General features: G+C 40.9%; 1 protein-coding gene across 2 annotated transcripts in view; it reads left to right on the top strand.

Annotated features, from left to right (window-relative positions):
* Positions 1-16,453, top strand: part of THBS2 (thrombospondin 2) — a 52,408-nt gene that overhangs the window by 13,066 nt on the left and 22,889 nt on the right. For both annotated transcript variants that reach the window (XM_025184058.2, XM_006121970.4), the window contains exons 5-12: positions 6,441-6,637; positions 7,497-7,637; positions 8,028-8,124; positions 9,438-9,608; positions 11,702-11,878; positions 14,122-14,295; positions 14,778-14,905; positions 15,030-15,182. In XM_025184058.2, coding sequence (XP_025039843.2) covers positions 6,441-6,637; positions 7,497-7,637; positions 8,028-8,124; positions 9,438-9,608; positions 11,702-11,878; positions 14,122-14,295; positions 14,778-14,905; positions 15,030-15,182 — 1,238 coding nt within the window. The remainder of the gene's footprint in view (positions 1-6,440; positions 6,638-7,496; positions 7,638-8,027; positions 8,125-9,437; positions 9,609-11,701; positions 11,879-14,121; positions 14,296-14,777; positions 14,906-15,029; positions 15,183-16,453) is intronic.

Raw genomic sequence — 16,453 nt, 5'->3', positions numbered from 1 at the left:
CTGAGAGAGGAATGAAAATGCAGACACCCGAAATTGCAAATGAAGTATGGATTTAAATATCGCGTGCTTCATTTGCATAATTGTGTTGTGGCACTATTTCAAAATAGCGCTATTTCGAAATAGTGCCATAATTCGATAATGCAAATGAAGTGCGGGATATTTAAATCCACACTTCATTTGCAATTTCAGGTGTCTGCATTTGCATTCCTCTCAGAAGAAGAATGAATGTAAACATACCCTTATTTTGAAATAACGCTGCTGTGTAGATGTACCCTAGATGTATTTGGTCAAATTTTGCAGGTTCAAGTCTTGCTTAGGAACCATTTTACATTTTATTTGAAAACTGTTTAAAATACACTGAGAGAACTGAAAAATTTGGAAAATGGGGAGGTTGAGGGATGTGTTCCTAGAGCCTGGAGAGAGATAGGAATGGTTGTTCCTCCTTTGGACACTGGAGAGAGTCAAGAGATGTAAGATATTGGATCAAGGTGTCCATGGGAACATTGAGGAGGCAAGAGTACAGAATGGCTCCACTGCTTCATGGACTGTTCTATGCACCCATGGAGCCAATATTAGCAGTTCTTGTTGCTTTCTATGTGAAACTAAAAAGAGCATAGTTTCAACTTTGTGATCTGTGACATTTTGCAGAACACTTTTTGGGATCTAAGAAAATCTATCATGGAACAAACTTTCAGATTATGCTCCAGGACCTTGGTACTTCAGCACAAACCTAAATTAGGTTTCATATAAAACTATTCTCTATTTATACAATTTCTGTACTTTCAGGGAAGAAAACAGCTAGTTTATCCATGATATAGCTTCATGCCAAGACAAATCACTTTAAATTAACAACACAAACCCTCATCAAGCCCCAGAAGCTGGTCTATGCATTGGCTCAACATTCACCAAGTGTGGCTGAAGTATGGATCATCTTGGATCCTTGGCTGCCTCTGGATGTTCAGAGGCAAGAAACCATTGTCCCATTTCCACTTGATTAGCTTGTAACCTATTCTATAGGACTTGGACCTTCAGTTGCCCCAGTTATCCATGCCTGTGTTACCTCTAGATTGGATCGGAGGCTATACCTACGGAACTTCAGCTACTGCAGGATGTGGCTGTCCACTTACTAAGAGAAATTTCTTGCTGAGCTAACTGACTCCAGATTTAAATGTGAAGGGCTGGAGGGCAGGACTTGTTAGTGAAATGCCCTAATCCCTGGGCTTTTCAGGCAGTGGCCTAAATTTGCTATAGTGCAAGGTCTGCATATTTCAATCCCCTTTTGAGAGAGTGGACTGACCGGAGAGGTGATCTGGGAGGGAGCTATTGGGTTGATGGGTGGAGGAGCCTCACTATAATGTCGTCATTGTGTGTATTTTAAAAATGATTTATACATGTGCACAGAGATTTGGAGAGGCACGTTTATTTTATGTATTTATCTAGCTTTTTTAAACTCCCACCCTCAGCCAGGTCAGAGGAATGAGATTTGTATTTGGGGAAAGATGCACATTTTTAGCTTGATATCAATGTTTTCAGTTTTCAGTTTCAAAGCACCTTTTTCTTCAAAAGTGAATTATCTAGCCCTTGAGAAATGAGCGGGAAGCCTGCCATATAGAACTACTTCCTTAGAAATTCCCAGGTGTCTTCTTTCTCTGGTTGCCAAGAGGGAGTAGGGAGTGTACATGGAAAGCTTCTAACATAGCTTATGACTGAACTCTCTGTTGAGATTACAGATTGAATGTTCTTAAAATGCTCAGGTCAAGTGAAAAATTGACATTGGCTTGACAAGTATGAAATCAGTGATCTGAAAAGTTTCACATGCGGAGTCATGGATACCTTATGTTTCAACCTGGCAAGAAAATGGAATTCATTTCGTGGAATCAAAAAGCAATTGAAATAAAGGGAATTGCACCACAGATGATTCTGGTCCACCAAGCTGTATCTCTAGTTTCTTTCTGTTCGTTGCTCAGATGCAAATTTCTGTAACGCTGATAACTGGAAACAATTCAATATAGCCGGTGTCACAGGGCATTCACAAACTATGTGTAACTAAGAATCAGCACAGTTTTTCCTTCATTCTAATCACATGGTGTGGCTATTGAGCTGAGCTGAGGAATGGTGCTGTTACGTTTGTGACAATAGGCTGTATTGCAATCACTGGCTCATTTCTCCTTTGGAATGTTTAAGAAAGGACCGAATAGCCAAATTGGCCTCTCTAAGCTCTGGTTCACCTTACTAGATTGAGGTACCATATTTACACTAAGTATAGTGATTGCATCTTCACTGCAAGGCAGAGAAGTAAAACTTCCCATATAGCAGAGATCAATATTGGGTCACGTCCTGTAACTGTTATTCACACACAACTCCCTTTGACGGCAAAAGACGTATTACGTATGTAAGGAATGAATAGACACCGAGTAAGGACCTCAGGTGTGCAGAGAAGGATTTTAGTTCCTGTTTACCATTCTTGTTTGTTAAAAATCAGTTTCATTAAATAAAATCTTTTGGCAGAAAGAGAGTCATCTTGCCCCGAAATTGTTTGGAAGAATTATTGCTGCTGTTTTCTGGTGTGCTGATTTCCAGCCATTTGCTATACCTGGGAAGAACTTTTAAAATGTGACTTCAGAACTCTTCTCCAGCCTTTGTGCAATCACCCCTACATAATGCACCATTGAGTGCACTTTGAAGAACATCTGCTTTCGTGGGGAACATCTGAGCTGCCTAGAGCCAATTTCTAGACCGGCTTTCGCTGAGCCTGTAGTTCATTCCAGAGTTTCCATGTCTGGATAACAGCTCCTATGAGGGCTCTCACCAGCCAGTGTAACATAGGCTATAACTGTTCTGCAGAGCTTACAGCAGCTCAGCTGCGCTGATGCAGCTGTGCTATTATAGTGCTGCTAGTGCAGATGCTATCAGTTGACAGCAGAGAGGTCTTCCATCAGCTTAATTGCTCAAGCCCCCATGAGTGTGGTATCTATGTAAGTGGGAGACACTCTCCTGCCAACATAGCACTGTCCATACTGGCGATAAGGTGGGTGAAAACTTTTGTCACTCAGGTGGGTGGCTTATTCACATTCCTGAGTGATGGAACTTATACTGACATACGCTATAGTGTATGCTGTGCCTTAGACTAGATTGGCGACATGTATGAATTGCACTGGGGCCTGAATCTGACTCCAGAAATGTCACGGATTGAGGGGTGGAAAGGTTGCAAAAGCTGTTTATACTGTGCTCCCCTTTAGAAATGCACTGCTCTTAAATATCTAAGGGCACAGCTACACTACAGCATTATTTTGAAATAACTCACGTTATTTCAGAATAACAAACTGAGCATCCACACAGCAAACCAGTTATTTTGAAATTATTTTGCAATAACAGGCTTCTTATTACAGAATAATAAGCACTCATTTTACAAGGAATAACACGCATTTTGAAATAGCGGTAGTATGGACGCTCCACTTGTGCTATTTTGAAATAGCTCCTCCCCCACACCATTCAAAGTAATTACTCCCCAGTGCCTCTTGGGGCTCTAAATTGAGGTACTGCATCCACATTAGGAGAGCCTGCCTAAGACTAATTTTGGGTGTCCCTGTGGTGGAGACATGCTATTTTAAAATAGTTATTTCGGGAGTTGTTATTCCAGAATAACTTATTTTGAAATACCCTTGTAGTGTAGACATTCCCCAAGAGTCTGGCCTTCACCCTTTCAGTCCTTTCAAAAGTAAACAATAATTGGAAGATAGACTTGGGTTTCATTCAGTTTAGGTCCAGGTTGCTCCCTCCTTTTAATCTTGTGGGGGACTGATTCTGTAGTCTTCTTACTGGCAAAACCTCAAGTGTCTTAAATACAAATTTTGCTTGCAGAAGGGCACCAAAAGTCAGTCTGGACTGTTGATTTTCAGTGATGATACCTAATGGTTTCCTTTGTTTCTGCCATCATTTTCATTGCAGTTTAATGATCAAGCCTTGGATTACTTAGACCTCACATTGAGGTGAATATGTGCACTTGCTAGGAAATCCCAGAACACATCAGCTGTCACTGGTGGCATCAGTAGAAAAACAGAGTTTTCAGTGCCACCTGTTAGTTAATGTTGCAGCTCAGCTGGTGTCTTACTGGTTTTGGCATGTTCACCTTATTTATGCCTGGTTTTATGGGTGACATTTTAAAGTTTCTTGGTAGGGAAATGAAACTTCTCCATTACACAAACACACAAAGCTGTTTGCAATGATTGCCATGACAGAGACTAAAGGGAGAAAGAGTTAGGGTCAAATACTTCTCAGGCTGAAGACAGTGAGAGATTTGTCTTTCTCTGCAACAGAAATAATTGAGGACCCATAGGATATGTCTACACTGTTGTCAGGAGCATGCTTCCGAGCACAGATGGATGGATGTGGTAGCTCTGCTCTTGCTGGTGCTCTAAAAGTAGTAGAGCATGTGGGGTAGAGAGCTTGGCTAGCTGCCTGAGAACAAACCCCTCTGGGGTCCCTAGGTCTGTAGTAGCTCAATTTGTCACCCATGTTATCCCAGTTATGCTGCTATTTTCAGTGAAGGAGCTAGACTAGAGCTAGTGCATGTTGGACTAACTGGGCTTGGAAGCATGCTTCCATTCAGTGCAGGTGGTTGGGTGTGTGTGGGGCTCAAGTCAGGGGGTGGAGGTGCAGGGCAGGAGATGGGAGGCTCAAGACGGGGTGGGAATGCAGGAGTCAGGGCAGGAGGTTGTGTTTGTGGGGGGCTCAGGACAGGGAATGGGGGCGTAGCTTTCTGGGGCTGACTGAGGTGCCCGGGGCCATGCTGCCAAGCTATCAGCTCCCTGGAGCTGGATGGGAAGGCAGGAACTGTGCTGACCAGGAGGTTGCTCATGGGGCTGGCCCATGGTGGTGTGGACCACTCTGCTTGGGGGCCAAGGATGTATGGTGGCTGGCAACATCCAGAACCCCACCTCCAGCTGGCCACTCTCTTACTGTTGTGTCTGCCCCCTGTGGTCATTCTACAGTATTACTGTCCCTGCTAGCAGATCCCTCCCTTTGCATTTTATGGGAAACAGTAATATTCCAGGCACATCCCATTGTCCTGGCACAACCAAACCCTCATCTTACTTTAAGTTATGATAATAGGAAGGTTCATTCCAAATTTGGTGGTCCTATCTCTTACTGTTTAGGAGTAGTTCTTGAACAGACTCACAGACAGACAAACGGACACATAAACTCTCCCAAATATATTATAGATGTCCTTCCAGATGATGACTGAAAAACATTGGCAGGTTAGTGTGGGATAAACTATCCAGTAGATAAAATAAAAGTCTGGTGCAGCAAAAAGGCTGGCAAAGTTATTCAAGCAGAGAAACTATCCAGATATCCAAGTTATCCAAGCACTACTTCTTTGGCATTGGAGCTGGGATAAATTCCTAGCTGGTGCAACTAGCATTACTTCCTTTCTGGGTGTAGAGGGTTGTACCAGTAGGGAGAGAGGGTTGGCTGGACCGCAGAGCTTTTTGGTGATTCCTTGGTACAGAAGTGCTATAAGAGTCTGTCAGCACTGCAGTTAAACAATTATAGCTAAGCCATGTCAGTTGACTCCAGCTTCTGGATCCTGGGGAATGGAACTATTTAATTGCAGTATTGACATTCTGGCTTTGACTGTAGCTGAGGTTCTGGGACCCCATCAGGGGTTGGGTAGGTCCCAGAGCCTAGGTTACCATCTAATCCTGATAGTCTACACAGCAATTAAACATCCCTGTAGTCCAAACCCAGTGAGCGTAAGTCATCTGACACCAGGCAGCTGCGGGTGTTTAGCTGCAATGAAGACATATCCTAAGAAGCTATCCCCAGCTGGGTTAAATTTGATGAGGCACAAGGCTGCTATCAGAAGTGCATGGGGGCTGAAGAAGACCTTGGCCAGTGGCCATCCCAGAAATTGGGGGAACACAAAGATGGCTCAAAAGCCACCTTGGCCTCTACCAACTTCTAACCTGTGCTGCATCATGGTGTCCTCATTAGCAGATTTTATGGCTATCATTCCTGAAAGTAGAAGGAAGAAGAGTCCTCTGTCTCTGACCCAACTGGAAAGGACAGTTTTTGTTGCCTCATGAAAAATGTAAAACTTCTCATGTCCTGGAAAAGACTAATGCATATGGTTTTATGACCTATGTTTTTATTATCTTTTCTTCATAAATGAGTGTTTTCAATTGCCAAGAGTGCCTTTAAATGATGACTAGGTAAGCTGGAGCTGAGCTCTTCATTTTGAAAGGGAACATTTCAAATTGGAAGCAGCTGACATTCAACCCCTCTCTGTTATTCTAGGGTATAATTTAGCCTGAAACTGTTCTAAAAGAGCTGCAGTTAAATCCTACCTACAGGTGCCAGTCTATAATTCCAGCCATAAGCTGTAATCAGCAGCAGGCTATTGTGTACACAACTGTTGTTTTCCCCTCTCTCCCTACCAGCTGAAGTGAACACCATCAACGAGAGTACGGAAATCCTTCACCTTAGTCCTGCTGTCACCACAGAGTATGTTGGTGAAAAGACAGAGAAGAAGCTGGATTTCTGTGACCGCTCCTGTGAAGAGCTGGGAACAATGTTCACCGAGCTTACGGGGTTGCGCATTGTTGTTAACAATTTGGTTGATAACCTTCAAAAAGTGGTAGGTATCCTTGGACTTAAGAAGCAGAGGATTCAAAAAGGCCAGTTATAGAATGTGGTCTCCTGTGTCTCCCTCTGACCCTTTGGTTACATGTTTATAAAGATGGATAAGTTGTTGGGGGTGCTGTGGCCTACATTTTCAAAGGTGACTACAGATGATTCTGGGTGTCTGACTATGACACATGGGCTTGATTTTCAGAGCCCAAGCTGAGAGCAATATTTTCTGAAAACCAAGTCTTTTAAAGATATATCAGATCTGGTAATCAAAAATCGAAGCACCCAAAATCACTAGTCAAATTTGGCCATACCGCGTATGCATTTGTCTGTAAGTGCATATCAATGAATGTTAGTATATAATTTATATGTTTATAATGGCCACATTCTAGCTAAGGGGCAAACGAATGAATGTGATTGTTATCTTTTTTTCTTTCATAGTTGCAATGTGATAAAGTGTGTAGTTGCTCAAGTTGGTCTCCTTCCTAGTTGTGAATCATGTTCATACTTTCTAATCAAAGCTTTTGTAATTTACTGCATGTCATAGGAGTAGAATTATTTTCCCCTCTGAAGATGATGAACAACATATATTGCAAGGGGGGGAACCTTTTATCTTAGATTTTATTGGACAATAGGTAATCATAATATTATTTGACAGAATTGCATTCTGTGTACAGTAACTGATTTGTGTTTTTTCTTCTTGTCTAACGTACATGGATGCATAAAATTGTAAGTTTTCAATCGTATATTAAAGTCAGGTGATTGAGCAATAATTTCTCCTGGTTTTGATTCAAGGCTCTTTGGCTACAAGTCCAAGCACATTAATTAATTAATTATTTAATTCATTTATTTGTTTAATCTTTCAGTCTGAGGAGAACCAAATTATGTGGGAATTGATTGGTCCTAACAAAACTCTAAAGAACCAGTCCGTCTGCTGGCAGGATGGCCGTGCTTTTGCAGATAATGAGAACTGGGTTGTGGATAGCTGCACCAAATGTATCTGTGAGGTAAGACTATGGAAGTACTCCCTCTGTTTCCAAAATAGACGATGGACTGAATCTATCTGGGCTACTCAGTCCTGTTCCAGAATCCAACATTTATTCAGGTCTTGATCCAAAGCTCACTGAAATCAGTAAACAGGTTCCCCATTGTTTCCAATAGGTTTTGGTTTAGGCCCTCACTTTCTAATGAGCAACACTGTAGACTTACACAGGTAACTTGATTTTAACACATTTTCTTTTATAACGATCCAACCTCATTAAACAATTTTTTTTTGTCTTTTAAAATGTTGACAAGCAATATTTCTTGCAAGTGAGGGTAGAATTTTTCCTGGTGTCACAGACTTGCTGGTGTTTGAACATGAATATAAGTCAATATGTTACTTTCTGTGTGTGCAGAATTCTAAAACTGTGTGCCATCAAATCACCTGCCCAGCTGTATTTTGTGCCAATCCATCATTTATTGAAGGTGAATGCTGTCCTGTCTGCTTTCATTGTAAGTACTTAACAAAAGGAAAATCCACCTGTTTGGCAGTTTTTTAAAATCCCGTTTTACTTAAAGGGTGGGGAAGGAAGAGTTAAAAACCAGCCCAGCCAAAGAAAAATCATTATTTAAGCATCAGGATAATGAGGTTTAACTGCATTTTTCCTGGCTGCACATTCCATTGTGTAGTCTTTATTTTTCTTTTTCTGTTTTCTTACTATCTAGTTAAAACAGACTTCAGTCCGAGTAGATTGCTGTGCTTGCCATTCCCCTATACAATGTGTTTAGATTTTAGAGACAACTGGGAATTTCCTGCGTTTCAGTGTAATGATTGTTGGAAAGGCAAAGAGTCTCACAAATTAATTTTTTTTCTTTTGATTGCTTTGACTGTTACAACCCTTCATTTATATGGAACAGAATAACAAAAAGATTCATCCAAGATAGCACTGCAATTTGTGGCTTGCATTTAGGGTGAGAATAGTTTTGGAAATATATCTTGTTCTGGGCTGCAAAAGTCAGGTTGAACCTCTCCAGTCCAGCACCCTGGGGATCTGACCAGTGCTGTACGAGAGAATTTGCTGAACCACAGTATTGCCTAGCAGCATTACTGACACTTCCACTGCTTATTGGGCTCTTAGAAGGCATTTAGGGGTAAATTAGAGCTAAATAACAGTACAGATCACTGAGAGCCAGGTCTGGTGGCTCTAAACAAACTTTATGGGACTGCGGGGAAACTTGGCCATTCCCATGACAAGTAGGCAATCAGCTAACTAAAATCATGTTGGACCAAGGATGTTGCTGGGCCAGAGAGTGCCAGACTAGAGAGGTTCAACCTGTAGTGAAAAAAAAATTGCAGTGCTTTTTAATAGTTTCAGTTTCCTGAAGTGCAATATTTATTGAATTGTATTCAGGTTTCTTATCTATTCAGATCATATTGAGTGAGGGAAAGGAGGTTGTGTAATTGTACTCTCAATCACATGTATGGTTATGTTGTGTTGAGAGATAGATCCAAGTCTCATCTTTTGGATCTGGGTCCCAGCTATGTGGACGTCTCGAAACATAGATTGGGTTAGCTCTTTACAATGGTCACTCCCAGATCTAAATTAACAAAACGTAAAGGGGTTCAGGTCCAGGTATCTGATTTGGGCCAATCTCTTAACTATGTTTTCTTTTTAAATGACATTCTCTAACTTTTCTGGGCTATATCAGAGCCAGAGATCTAAATAGAGGTGGATAAGTTCTAACAAAAAGACACATGAAGGCAAACATCTTATGACAAAAGGAACGGACAGTGTTAAGGAGGTTTTGCTTCTTCTGATCTGCAGCCAAAGACAGTGACGATGGTTGGTCCCCATGGTCTGAGTGGACAGAGTGCTCAGTGACCTGTGGCTCTGGAACCCAGCAGCGAGGAAGGTCATGTGACGTCACCAGCAACACTTGTAAAGGCTCGTCCATCCAGACAAGAACGTGTAGCCTGGGCAAATGCGATAATCGCAGTGAGTGCTGGTATCTCTGCTTATTAATGTTCTCTCTGCTTCGCCCTTTCTAACCATGAAACAAAAAGAATCCTTGCCTGGAATTCCTATGCACTGATAGTCAGAACCGAATGCAATGAAAGCTGTTACCTGGTACTCTGTTAACCAGAAGCCTTTAACCAGCATTGTCCCCAACCACAATACTGCTGCCTAGTCAGGTGTGTGCACCTGTCTCCCGCCTGTCCAGCTGGCCTTTGTGGGGCTTCTGACAGCTGACCTCAGCTGCAGGCACCTCCCCCCCGCCTCAACCTGCCTTGAGCTGTTGGTAGCAGTTGGGGGCAGAGCAATAAACTTTGTTATCTGACACAATCAATTAACCAGCAACCCTCAATCCCCATGAGTGCTGGATAGCAAATCTTTCACTGTATATTTTAACACTAATTTACCCATTAGCATGCTATTTATCAACATATATTTTTGTTCCTTTACTACCCCATCTAATATTCCTCACCTTTTTAATCTAGTTTTTGCCCTGTAAAAGGAAAGATACTGACAAGTAGAGTCTCTTGCCTTGAGTGAGCATATATGCAGTACTGGCTTATGTGCAGGGGCAGCTAATAGCTTGTGTGTCATTAACACATGATTCTTAGCACAGTCCTTAAGCACAGAAGTATACTGAACATGGAGAAGAAACACCTGCATTTAAGTGGTCCTCAAAAATTCTTGTGAAATACTACATGATCATATACAAGTCAGACTAACGGAACAATGGTCATAGAATCATAGAATACTAGGATTGGAAGGGACCTCGAGAGGTCATCGAATCCAGTCCCCTGCCCTCATGACAGGTCCAAATACTGTCTAGACCATCTCTGATAGACATTTATCTAACCTACTCTTAAATATCTCCAGAAATGGGGATTCCACAACCTCCCTGGGCAATTTATTCCAGTGTTTGACTATCCTGACAGTTAGGAACTTTTTCCTAATGTCCAGCCTAAACCTCCTTTGCTGCAGTTTAAGCCCATTGCTTCTTGTTCTATCCTCAGAGGCCAAGATGAATAAGTTTTCTCCCTCCTCCTTATGACACCCTTTTAGATACCTGAAAACGGCTATCATGTCCCTCCTCAGTCTTCTCTTTTTTAAACTAAACAAACCCAATTCTTTCAGCCTTCCTTCATAGGTCATGTTCTCTAGACCTTTAATCATTCTTGTTGCTCTTCTCTGGACCCTCTCCAATTTCTTCATATTTTTCTTGAAATGTGGAGCCGAGAACTGGACACAATACTCCAACTGAGGCCTAACCAGCGCACAGTAGAGCAGAATAATGACTTCTCATGTCTTGCTCACAACACACCTCTTAATGCATCCTAGAATCATGTTTGCTTTTTTTGCAACAACATCACACTGCTGACTTATATTCAGCTTGTGGTCCACCGTAACCCCTAGATCCCTTTCTGCCGTACTCCTTCCTACACAGTCGCTTCCCATTCTGTGTGTGTCAAACTGATTGTTCCTTCCTAAGTGGAGCACTTTGCATTTGTCTTTATTAAACTTCATCCTGTTTACCTCAGACCATTTGTCCAGATCATTTTGAATTATGACCCTGTCCTCCAGAGCAGTCGCAACCCCTCTCAGCTTGGTATCATCTGCAAACTTAATAAGTGTACTTTCTATGCCAATATCTAAATCGTTGATGAAGATATTGAACAGACCCCTGCGGAACCCCACTTGTTATACCTTTCCAGCAGGATTGAGAACCATTAATAACTATTCTCTAGTCATGATCATAGTCAATGACTTCTGAACAACTGTTTAAGTATTTTCTTATGTCTTACAACACATTTATTTTTTAATTACCTATCATTTGAACTAATCTACTCTAACATCTCCCTCAGTCCTTTGGTGGTGGTTGTGTTTCATAAGTAAGCTAGTCTCTGATATCTGAACCCAAACGCTGGCTTTTGTAACAGAGAGTAATAAAAGGTGGTACTCCTGTTGTAAAAAGGGGAAAGCTTGTTTGCTGGGGTAGGTTCACAAGTGAATTTCTATTATGCCCCAAGATGGGGCAAGCACTTCCTTATGTTTTGCATTGTTTTTTTTTTCTCTGTCAGTACGTCAAGATGGTGGCTGGAGTCACTGGTCTCCTTGGTCTTCCTGTTCTGTGACCTGTGGTGTAGGTAACATCACTCGCATTCGTCTCTGCAATTCTCCCATCCCACAGATGGGTGGAAAAATGTGTAAAGGAAATGGCCGTGAAACAAAAGAATGCGAGGGAGTCCCATGTCCAAGTAAGTTTGATTACGTCTATACTGCAAAGCTATTTCTGGGTACCAGAAGTATCCCAAAATACCTATGCTGCATCTTTTAAGCAAGCCTGTTATTTTGAAATATAACGGGCTTGCTATTCCAATGTCCCTGTAAATCTCATTCAACGAGCATTAAGGAACGTTTCGGAATAGTGCTCTATTTCAAAATTACCTCAAAATAAGCTATGCAATTTACATAACGCAAATTGCGTAGCTTATTTCGAAGTAAGGGTGCACTGTAGATGCACCCTTTGTGAGCTTAACCCCAAAGTGAAAGTCAAAAAGAACTGTATTCCAAGAAAGCAGTGACACAGGATCTAACCTGTAGCTTTGGAGATGGACTATTATAAGCCTATGGTATGTAGTCTCTTGGATCTGTGCCTTTGCTTTGCTTTTTAGGACTGTGGCATTGGATTCAGAAAATAATATTCACAAGCCCTGTGGTTTTGTGGGTTGATTAGGGGAATGGAAATTAGACATCCAGGGTTCTACTTTTGCCCTTGGTAGAGCCTCAGTTTACCTAAAACCATGCTTATCTAGCTCAGAGGGGTGTTTTAAGGAGACATGGGTAACAATTGTGTTATCTGAGGCTTTGCAAGCTTCTTAAATTGTTATTTGGGTTAAAAAATGATCAATAGTTCCACTACATACTGGGCTCTTAGAAGACATTTAGGGATACATTAGAGCTAACTAACGGCACAGAACACTGAAAGCCAGGACTGGCAGCTGAAAAAAAACCTTATGGAACCAAGGGAAACTTGGTCACATCCATGATAAGTGGACATCTGGGGCTAACTAAAATTATGCCAGACCCCGGATGTTGCCAGACCAGAGAGTACCAGACTGGAAGGGTTCAATCTGTATTAGGAACAGAACTAAAAACCACCCAAAACCAGGCTGGTGTAATTATTTGCCCTATATATAGTGTACACATATAATTTATATTTTTAATAAAATTATCTCTCCCCCCCTATTGCTTTCTTTTTCCAGAGTCAGGTTAGATTTGTTTTTCATTCCGTCCACTTCCTGTTCAGTTTCAATCTGTTTTTACAGTATTTTTTGCCTACTTTTCTCTGTTCACAGTCTGTCCAGTCTGCTATGGAATGTTAAAGTGAAACTGAAAGGTTACAGTTTCACTTTAAAGAATGTTAAAGTGAAAGTTAAACTTCTGAATTCACTGTATATTTGAGCAGATTCACAACAAGGCAAAATGAATGTACTCATCTATGCCCATGAGGCCAAATTACTATAAGTGCCCGGTGTTATATATTTACTGAGAATCATCAGTGTGCTTAGTGCTGTACAAAGCATATGGGAAAACACAGTCCCTATTTTGGGAAGTTAGGTCCTGATTCTGTTACACTAGTGTAATTCTGGAATTACTATACTGAAATCAGTAGAGTTGCACTGTCATAAAATGTGTGTGAAGTCAAAATCAGGACTTGATAGCCTGAGTTAGCTAGGTAGTGCCATTTGGAATACCAAATGAGAGGGAAATTGACAAGTAATATAGATGTAACTTTATTGTAAAAACGTCATGCAATGTAGCAAATTCGCCATCAAATTTTGATAGAAGCAATTTCCTTAAGAAGGGATCTAAATGAAAAAAAATGAGTTCATTGGTTATGTATAGGAGGAAATCCCCAAATGCAGTTAATTGCACTGAGCTAGGTCTTCATCACAAAATGTAAACCAAAGAGTCTCACCATCAAGTACAACTTGAGGGTTTTTCCAGCAGTAAACTCTAATTAGAAACAGCTGGCTCAGAATTGGATATTAACAAAATGACGTCTTAGGATACCTTTATCATGGAAGAAGTCACAGAGTTCAGAATCGGTATGCAGGTCATATGCTTGGTGTTCTCGAGGGCCCTATTTCCAGCACTTTAGAAATGTAGAATAATAGGAGTTGTTTTAATAACAATCTCATCAGTGAACTTTGAAATGCCAGATGCATCAGTCAACATAAACTGCTTCTGAGCTCTGTAATTGGAAATATACCATATGAAAAGGCATTGCATGTTGTTATCTGTCAACAATGACTAAAATGGCTGAAAAATCCATGTATTTTTTTGGAAATATTGTAATCTCAGTTTTCAGTTGTTCTTTTCTTCCTCTGAGTACAGTTACAAACTGTGTATAGTGAGAGAGTTGCCTTTATTGTACTGAAGATTCTTTGTGGTATGTTGCTCATGCTAATTTCCCCCTTTGTCTTGCATGCTCCAGTTAATGGTAGGTGGAGTCCCTGGTCTCCATGGTCCACTTGCACTGTCACGTGCGGAGGAGGGATCCGTGAGAGGTCTCGTCTCTGTAACAGCCCAGAGCCACAGTATGGAGGAAAGAAATGTGTGGGAGATGTCAAGCAACATGACATATGCAACAAGAATGAGTGTCCAATTGGTGGGTATGCACTGAGTGACCAGCAATTAGCTAATTAGGTTGCAGACTTTGTTATCTCTAGTTATTTATTTCCTGTCACATGGATAGCAACACTAATTGGTACCAGAGAGGCTACATGTATGAAATACATTAATTCAGTCCCTGTTTTGGAAAAATACTTTGCATAAATACTTAAGTCTAATTCAGCTCAGTAAAACTTTATGCTTGTGCTAAATGTTAAGTATTTTCCTGAACAAGAAGCTTTCCTGCATCAAGGTCTCAGTATACTATTAATATAGTGAATTGTTTGTAGCAGTCCATGAACCTAAAAGGAAAAACTTTCCTATATACTTGAAAAGTCAAATATGTGTAATTTGTCTGCATTCCATCATTTTTATCTAGATCCATTTCAGTGAACGGAGAATGTTTTTCTTTAATAAGGTTTACAGTTCTTTACTTTGTGCACTATTACCCTTATTTACATTTTGCTTGTATTTTGACAGATGGGTGCTTGTCAAACCCTTGTTTTCCTGGAGCAGAATGTAACAGTTACCCTGATGGATCTTGGTCATGTGGCCCATGTCCAGCTGGTTACCTTGGCAATGGAACAGTGTGTGAGGATCTTGATGAGGCATGTGTTGGTTCAGCTGTCCATCATCATGAAACATTTCCTTGAGGCTGTTTACAAACATGGTATGGTGACTATACAAAAGGCTAATTTGGTTCTTTCATTTTGCTTCTTTCTTTTCCTGTAGTGTATAGCTGTGCCAGATGTTTGCTTTAAGGTGAATCAAGTCCATCGCTGTGTGAATGCAAACCCAGGGTTCCACTGCCTGCCTTGTCCTCCACGCTACAAAGGAAATCAGCCTTTTGGGGTGGGCCTGGAGACTGCCAAAACAGAAAAGCAAGTAAGTGGTGTTGAAGAGACGTCAATGGTTAGGAATATGATAGAAACAGACATTTATCTAAGCATTCCAAATAACTAACATTGTGACAGAATATTTCATAAATCTGGGTAATAAACAAATATAGCCTCAAATAGCTAAGTGCCAAGTTTTAAAATGTATTTAAGCAGCTATGGATGAAGAGGGACACCTAGTAGGATTTTCACAAGCTCCTAGGTTACTAATTCTCCTTTAAATCAAAGGGAATTTGGTGACAAGATGCTTTTGAAAATCACAGTAGGCATCCGTTTCATAGGTGCCTAAATACCTTTAAAAATATGGTCCTAAATGTGGATGCAACTTTTCTATTAATTCAATGATGCATTAGATCTGATTATTCACTGTTCATCACATTGTGTAGTCATTTATACCCGACAAAATGAGTGTTAATTGCTACAAGGCCAGAATGGTACCTGTGTACACCCAGACTTTGCAATCCCTTTTCACAAGTGTAATAGAGGATATAGAATGAAATGCAGTGGAGAGTTAGGATGCTTATCTTGATGAATACACCACAGTAAGTGTTGGATGTCATCAAACATCTGTCTGGAGAACTCCCTTTCTAAATGCCAGTATGTCAAGAGGTCAGAGTGTGTGGAAGGGTGGGGGAAAGGAGAGGAAATGATATAGAGGAATGTGATCTCACAGAAAATTAAGGCAACTTCTTTAAAACAGCTGTCATGAGACTTCATCATTCTCTTCCTTTTGAGCCATGGTGTAGTTAACTCAGCATGTGAAGTCTAAATGTATAACGCCTGTTAAAAGTAAGCCACTTAAAACTTACCAGGAAAAACAAAAGAAATAAAGAGGAAAGTTACAGTAAACCTGCTGATTGGATATTTAAAACCATTGTTTGTCTCTCTGATATAAGAAAAAAATGACTACACACCAAGCTATGTCTAGGCTACAGGCTTCTTGCACAAGAGAGTGTCCACACTGCAGAAGCACATCAAAAAAGTGATGTGCTTTTGCGAAAGAGAGCGTCCAGACTGCATGGACGTTCTCTAGAAAGTAAGCTCTGATTGCCATGCACAGAATGGCCACCAGGGCACCTGTGCTTTTTCCTCTTTCCTCTTTTTGTGCCAAAAAGCCCTCTTCCCCATCTACACACACTTTTTGTGAAAGAGCTCTTTTGCAATAAGGTGATCTTCCTCGTGGAATGAGGAATACCTACACTGGAAAAACTCCTCTGTTCTTTTGAATTTTTTTTTAGCAAAACCGCACTTGAGGTGTGG

The sequence above is a fragment of the Pelodiscus sinensis genome, chromosome 3 (genome assembly GCF_049634645.1).
Source record: "Pelodiscus sinensis isolate JC-2024 chromosome 3, ASM4963464v1, whole genome shotgun sequence".
Taxonomy (NCBI): Eukaryota; Metazoa; Chordata; order Testudines; family Trionychidae; genus Pelodiscus; species Pelodiscus sinensis.
The sequence above is the reverse complement of the archived record's forward strand: the minus strand, read 5'-3'. Positions and strand labels throughout refer to the sequence as shown.